The sequence below is a fragment of the Onthophagus taurus genome, chromosome 6 (assembly GCF_036711975.1).
Source record: "Onthophagus taurus isolate NC chromosome 6, IU_Otau_3.0, whole genome shotgun sequence".
NCBI classification, from domain to species: Eukaryota; Metazoa; Arthropoda; class Insecta; order Coleoptera; family Scarabaeidae; genus Onthophagus; species Onthophagus taurus.
This window is the reverse complement of record NC_091971.1, coordinates 873,072-880,587: the sequence shown is the minus strand read 5'-3', so window position 1 is coordinate 880,587 and position 7,516 is coordinate 873,072. Positions and strand designations below refer to the sequence as shown.

Sequence of the window (7,516 nt, the reverse complement as noted above, 5' to 3'; positions counted from 1 at the left end):
CTTGGTGTATACCGAAAGAAGACCCATACCAACAGGTATTTACAGGCATGTTCATATCATCATCCCCAACAGAAGAGGTCCGTGATCCGTACATTATTTCAGCGAGACTATGTGAAGGAGAGAACTTGAAGAAGGAGCAACACTTTCTACGAGGCGTGCTGCAGAAGAATGGATACACTTCGAGGGACATCAACCAGGCCATCAAGCAGCGAAAACAGAAAGAGGACACGGTAAGTACAAAACCACTTGGATTTATCTGTCTTCCCTATGTTTCAGGTGTAACGGAACGAATTGCTAAGCACCTCAAGAAGAACGACATCGTAGTGCGGAACAAAATTCGGAACACACTCCCGATAGCCAAGGACAAACTAACTCCATTAAAAGGAGCGGGAGTCTATCGACTATCGTGTAGTTGTGGGAAGGTTTATGTTGGCCAAACTGGGCGCAACGTCGAGTGCCGCATCAAGGAGTATGAGAGGGATGTAAGGCTGAAGAAGATCCAGCAGTCGGCGGTTGCGGAACATTGCCATGCAGAGGGGCACCAAATAAACTTCGAACAAACAAAGGTGCTGGCTAGGGACAACAGATACTACCAAAGACTGACAAGAGAAGCCATAGAGATTTACCGACATAAAAATAACGTCAACAGCAGGGGCGGCGCGATGCGGTAAGCAAGCTAAGCACCGCATGGGGGCGCATTATGATCCATTATTTTAAAAAATTTTTAAAAAAGAAGTAATAATAACATGTTGGCATTTTTCATATGCATGTATGTACGGTATATTAAGATAATTATTATTTTGTATACATTATTTCTAAAAAAAAAGTCTATACGACGACTAGGCGCTCTTTGGAGCCCTGCGTCTGGCGTCGCATCGCCGTATAGTCGCATCGTTGCGTCGCGTTTAGGGATTTCTAAAGAACAACTCGACTTGTTATTTAGATTTGCACATTAGTTTATGTACTCTGGGTGTAAAGTGTATCTCCTCTCGAAATCCATTGTTTATTTGTGAATTGTTCATCCGTAAATAGGTAAGTGTATGTTAGGTGTTATATTTACATTAAATTTATGAAATTAAAAAATAACCTGTAGTTGTCACCTAAAAATGTCGAAAAAACTTTCCGGATATCAAAATCGAAAACGCAAAGCGACCAGAGAATTGGAGTTGGAAAAACAAAGAGACGATATAAAGAAATATTTGATGACAAAAAATGAAGTTTTACCAGTTCCTTCGAATGAAAATCTACGTGAAGATCAACTACCGGCATCTCAAAGCCATTCTGCAGACAAAAGCGCACAACATACTAAATCTCCTGAACCTGAAATCGAACCGCAGGGTGCATCTTCTGAAGAAACCTTATCCACATCAACAACATTTCTGATTACTGATGATACACCAACATTAGATGTTTTGAACAATCTTCATGATCCAGCTACATGGCCTCCAATAAATGAAAAAGTAAGAAAACTTGTAATTCAACTCGGACCGACAAAGAAACAAAACGTATTGCACCCATCTGACGATAACGGAAGAAAATTCAGCGATACATATTATTATCGTAAAATGCCAAATTCGGAATCTGTTCCTAGAGACTGGTTAATGTACTCGGAAAAAAGCAATAGCGTATTTTGTTTTTGCTGTAAATTGTTTACCTGTCACTCATTGGAGAATATTAATACAAGCCGCCTAATTACAACTGGATATTCTAAATGGCAAAATTTGTCACAAACTTTACATAGTCATGAAACATCTTTAGCTCAATTAAACAACTTTAAACAATGGGTTCATTTAGAACGTGCGTTGAAATCAACACGAACAATTGATCAACAACAAGAAAAATTATTTGAGCTGGAAAAACAGCACTGGCGTGCGATTTTAGGAAGATTTATTGAAATTATAAAATATTTATGTAAACAATGTCTTCCCTTGAGAGGAAAATCAGATCAATTATTTGTTAGAAATAATGGAAATTTTTTACAACTTGTACAATAATTACTGGCAAAATTTGATGTGCCTATGTCTAGTCATCTTCAAAAAACGTTACAAAAGAAATCTGCGTTACAAAAGAATGAATTAATTGCTTTATTAGCTAAAAAAATTAAAGAAAAGATTTTATTGTTAATTCAAAAGGCAAAATATTTTTCAATTATATTGGATTGTACTCCGGATATCAGTAATACTGAGCAAATGACCATTATTATAAGATTTGTGTCAACTGATGACAAAGTTCAGATTCAAGAACATTTTCTTGGTTTCATTGACATCAAAGATTCAACTGGTGAAGGTTTAACCAATTATATAATAGAAAAAATTAAAGAATTTAATTTAGACATCAGCAACTTGCGTGGCCAAGGTTATGACAATGGTGCGAACATGAAAGGGAAAAACAATGGATTACAGAGACACATCTTAAATATTAATTCCAGAGCTTACTTTACCCCTTGTTCTGCTCACTCCCTAAATTTAGTAGTCAAGGATGCCGCTAACTGCAACCACCAAACTATTACGTTTTTCGGAATTGTTCAAGAAATATATAATTTTTTTTCGGCATCAACTAAACGATGGGATATTTTGAAAAAATGTGTACCAAATTTAACATTAAAACCATTGTCCGATACTCGTTGGGAATAAATGTAGTATCTGCTATTGCTTTTTATTTTAGTATTTAATATAAGTAATACTGGAAATATGTAAATTTAAACGGTACTGAAAATTTTTTAAACATTTTTAGAAGGGCGCATTTTCTAAGATCTGCATAGGGGCGCCAAGGGGGCTAGCGCCGCCTCTGGTCAACAGAGAGGATGGCTTAGCAGAACATGGAAGATGGTGGTGAACACGAAGACCTCTTCCCGCCTCACACCGGACGCGACGCAATTAGTTATTAATTAGTTTGTAATTAGCGTTAACTGATTATTAATTAGTTTTTCCGACTTATATATAGTTACCGATTTTTTGATCTCGTCACTTCGAACCAGTTTCTGAAGAAGGTTGCAACATGGCATCCGAAACGTTACACCTTTTATTAAAAGACGCACGGCAAAACCCGAAAGTTTCTAGTTCTAGGTATAGTGTTAGTTCTGATTTTACACTAACATTGTTATTAGAACTAACACTATAATATATTCGGGTTTAGCCGTCTTAAGAGACGTTCGGCTAAACCCAAATGTTTCTAATTCTATGTCTAGTGTTAGTTCAAGTGCTAATATTAGCTGAAAATTTTTTTATATAACGAATTTTTAGCTATAACACACTCTTGCATACCCGTCTTAATCCGTTATATCGAGAATTTAGTATAATATTAAATTTTTCATAAAAAATTATGATATAAAAAGCGCGTTGCATTAACAAACCCATCAAGGGTTGTTAAATGAACGATAATAATAACTTATTACGAAGCTCATAGAAAAACCAATAAAAGCTCCGAAATGAAATAAACTCCGATTAAGGGTTTAATTGCTTAACTGCCCGTCTAGCCAAAAATTTATAGCTCGTATAACCACTTTACGCGCAACCCTAAATACATACACAGTTGGATAACCAAAAACTATTTTAAATATTTACAGAATTAGTAAATAGAATAATATTAATGAGATCACTTTCAATTAGTAACGTTAGAGATCAGATACCGGCATTGTAATACATAAAAAAGTTAATGTAGTCGTGGTTCCTCATTTGTAACTCAGTGTCAAAATATTTCCACCCTCCTCATTCAGCTGATGTCGGGGTTATTTCGTGCGCGCTCGAGGACACTTCTTGTAGCAGAACACAGAAGGGCGGAAACTACTAGTGACAAATTGTCGAGATTACAAAGTAGATGTCGACGGATTAATTAGGGACGACTTAATTAACGATTTCATTAATATTCATTCTTTACCAGAATTAACTTAGACAATAAATGTGGATCAAAATGTTGTTACTTAAAGGAGATTATATTAACAAGCGACACGTGTGTATTTTTGTCGTAAATAAAACGACAAGTGAACGAGTTTTTGGAATAATTTACAAAAAGGGGAGGAATAACAAATATAACAAAAGCCCGTAGGGTACATTGTATGTGGTAAGGTCCTGTCAATCGCGGTGTGGTAATCCCAGGATTATCCTTCGGCAATCACGCTCCTATTGTCGACGGTGTGAAACACAAGCTGCTTTAACCATTTAGGTTTATCATTTTAGTCACAGATACATACATAATGATGGGATTTTCAATAGAAAAAGTGCTTCGAATAAAATATTCAATACTCAATACCGAAAAGATGGATTCCTATGTAAAGGGATGGGGTTTTAAAGAAATCGCCAGTAAAAATGGTAATATCCAAATGTCATAAGAACCGGATGGGACCGGATCAAAGAGGGATGAGGGTCATAAAACTTCCTCCCGGAACAGAATTCATAAAATGACGAATCCAGCTCATCTCATCATGCATAACCCACCTTGATGTTTTCCAATCATCGATGTTATTGGTGGCCTTCGACTGAGTGTATTTTACGAATGTATGCGACTTCGAAAATATAGTAATAAAGTTATGACTTTTTGCCTGATTGAACTGAATTCTCAAGACGACTTCTTTTCAATTTTCAATTTTGATATACTAAATATCATCTAACTATGTAATCTTTTTTTTTTGGTAGCACTCAATTTTCTTTTCCACTGATATGGAAATGAAAGCTCTGGATTGAATGACGTGCTCCGAACAAGTAACTCCCGTGCTAATCACATTAACAGTCAAGGGTCTGCAGCCCCAATTTAAATATCTAATTATTGTGATTGCCGCCCCACACAGACAGCGCCGTGCATTTCACTCCGCCCCATTCACTCTCTTCCAGATCGCTATCTTTCGAAACCACAAAACAGAGCCGCGCCTGATTCAAATCTTAATAGATTCATAACCGGACGTGTCATACATTCAATTAGAGACTGTTACATTTTAATGATTAATTATTCTAAACAAAAAATAATATTGATCAAAAATTTTTTTTGCAAAGCAAAAAAACCAAAATAACAACTATTACGTAAACGTTATTATTCATGTTTTTCATGCTTTTTATTTCGACTCCTGTCAAGTGTATTTTCAAATTTGTACTCGTTCCACTCGACCACAAAATATTAATTTTTATGCGGAATTGACGTTAACTGTAGCGAACAGAGCGTAATTTTTTCACGCACAACAGTTTAAAACCGTTTTTACGAATTAACGAGAACGGTATGCGTCGAGAAGCGGCTGCCCCGTGTTGTTTAAACAAACCAATTATAATTTTCCGCGACAATCGAACAAACGCAATCAAATTTTGTTGTCGCATTATATTAAATTTAATGTGTTATAACGTCGACGAAATCGAATGAATTATATATTTCGCGTCAACGAAATTTTAATCGTCATATTTCAAAAACGGAATATAATAAAATTTAACATTAAAAATAGATTCAATGAAATTTTTTTATCAGTTTGATAGTTTTACAGTAAATGTCTCCGGTTAAATAATAAAATTGTACTAGATATTTTATGTTACAAGTTATAAAATTGTTATTTTTTGAATTTAAGTATATCATTTTATAACATAAAATGTTATATCACAAAGAAGAAAAACAATAACATTTAAGATAAAGAGATTATTAAAGATCTCAGCGACATCTCTCGGTAAGTAGCAAAACTAACTTGAAATTTCATTTGACAGTTCAGATATCTAACAATTTTTAGTTAATGTCATAGAATTCTATTTATAAAGAAATAATATATTTGATATAGAATTCAACTTTACCTGAATGAAATTAAATATTAACTACTATTAAAGTAATTATTATTAATTAAGGAATACAAGTATTTGCAAACCTAACCTATAAATTATTAACTTTTAAGAGAATAATTCATTTCGTCCCTTTGTTTATTTTAATTAGATTTGATATGATTATTATTGAAATCTAGACGATTCTATGAGTTTTAAGTCCCAAATATTGATTTAAAAAACATTTACCTGTTTATCTAAGAGATGGCACCATGTACTTTTCTTTTTTTGATCAAACATTTTTAATGAATTATAAATTGCTACATATATGTATTACATACATAATATTCACTACTTTTTTCTCAGATGTGCACTCATTTTCTGTTGATCTTTATCATTGATATAACACATTCATTTTATTGTATGCCTACATCTGTAGCATGTTCCTCTCTTTATCTACAACAAATAAAATTCGTTATAAACTTCTTAGCCTATGTCATATTTCTTCTTTACAGAACCAATTACCTTGCAGAGATTACATAAGGGTGTATTGGCTGAACATTTTTTCGCTACTTCCAGCAAATAAACTCCTCAAAGACTCCCAAACACTGTATTGCATATTTATTGCATCTCGGTCTCTTATTTGCACTCTTGTGCTTTCCTTCAAGAAGAATCATTGTTGAGGTTCATTACTTGTTCTTTTGGAATAAAAAATATAAATAAATCTTAAAGTATAAGTATATTACAAATATATTGATACTACTACTATTTACCTACACAAACTTTATATTATCTGTACAATTTACCATTCCATTTCGTTAATATTAAAAGATAACTATCTATTCTATTAATTTGATTAGCTTTTTTTCAGTATATGGTGGTATTTCTGATGTTAATTTTATGGATTCAGACTTAATAATAATGTAAGTTTGAAAATAATTAACTTTTATTAAACAAATAACTTAGGTTAAAATTAGGTTATGTTGTTGTTATTGTCGGTAAAGTCGTATTTGGTCGTATTGAAAACTACTTTATCGGCTTAATATGATCAATTTTAATTACTTTTATAAAAGAATCGGATGAATATTAAAAAAAATAATATATTAGGTTTTACACTGATTAAGTAATTAAAAAGGTATATTATAAAAAAAAATATTTATTTAATTATTAAGTTAAAACGTCATTTTGACGTTTTAAATATGACGTTTTAAATTTTAAGGTTAACCAATTTTGACAATTTGAAACATTTTGCTAATGTACAATGAATTATGGATATCTAAATTAATTCAGACATCCCACCTACACACGTTGTCAACATAAATTATCTCAAACAGTCCCATAAAATATCGATAGTTTACAACCATCAACGTATCACCGTATTTTAACACGGATGCCTGGCTATGATTTAACGTAATCGCTACTCTTGGACATAGGATCAATTTATGGCTAATTGTAGTAGTAGTAATAGTAGCAAACGAGCCTCACAGTAGCCTGTTATTCACAGCCGGACGTCTTAACGCCTTTCGTTGATACACCCGGAGGCGTACAATAAGAATGAGTTAGCATTTTCTCGATGATGGCCCATACGTCTTCTTCTAAGACAAGAAATAAAAATTGTACAAAAAATATATGCGTGTTTGATTAATCGTTTTTGTGCAATAACCGTCATTATTCACACTAACCGGAAATTGAATTATAATTGATGATTATAGGCGTGTGTAAATTTACATTTATGGGATAAAGGTTCAATTAACGGAGTTTTCTTTGTAAGGGTTCAATTATCGAGTATTTTA

General features: G+C 33.2%; 1 protein-coding gene and 1 long non-coding RNA gene across 3 annotated transcripts; one reads left to right on the top strand and one right to left on the bottom strand.

The window, feature by feature from the left end:
* Positions 1-1,106: 1,106 nt before the first annotated feature.
* LOC139429961 (zinc finger MYM-type protein 5-like) lies at positions 1,107-1,994 on the top strand. The gene has a single exon (XM_071196450.1). The coding sequence runs from the start codon at positions 1,107-1,109 to the stop codon at positions 1,992-1,994; it is 888 nt and encodes a 295-aa protein (XP_071052551.1).
* A 4,004-nt stretch (positions 1,995-5,998) lies between these two features.
* LOC111419486 (uncharacterized) lies at positions 5,999-6,731 on the bottom strand. 2 transcript variants are annotated; one of them, XR_011640569.1, is made up of 3 exons: positions 6,497-6,731; positions 6,263-6,421; positions 5,999-6,179 (listed from the first exon to the last, which is right to left on the bottom strand). It is a non-coding gene; the product is annotated as an uncharacterized lncRNA (long non-coding RNA). The 2 variants fall into 2 exon arrangements; XR_002706958.2 differs by having other exon boundaries at positions 6,249-6,421; positions 6,497-6,729.
* Between the last annotated feature and the right edge of the window lie 785 nt (positions 6,732-7,516).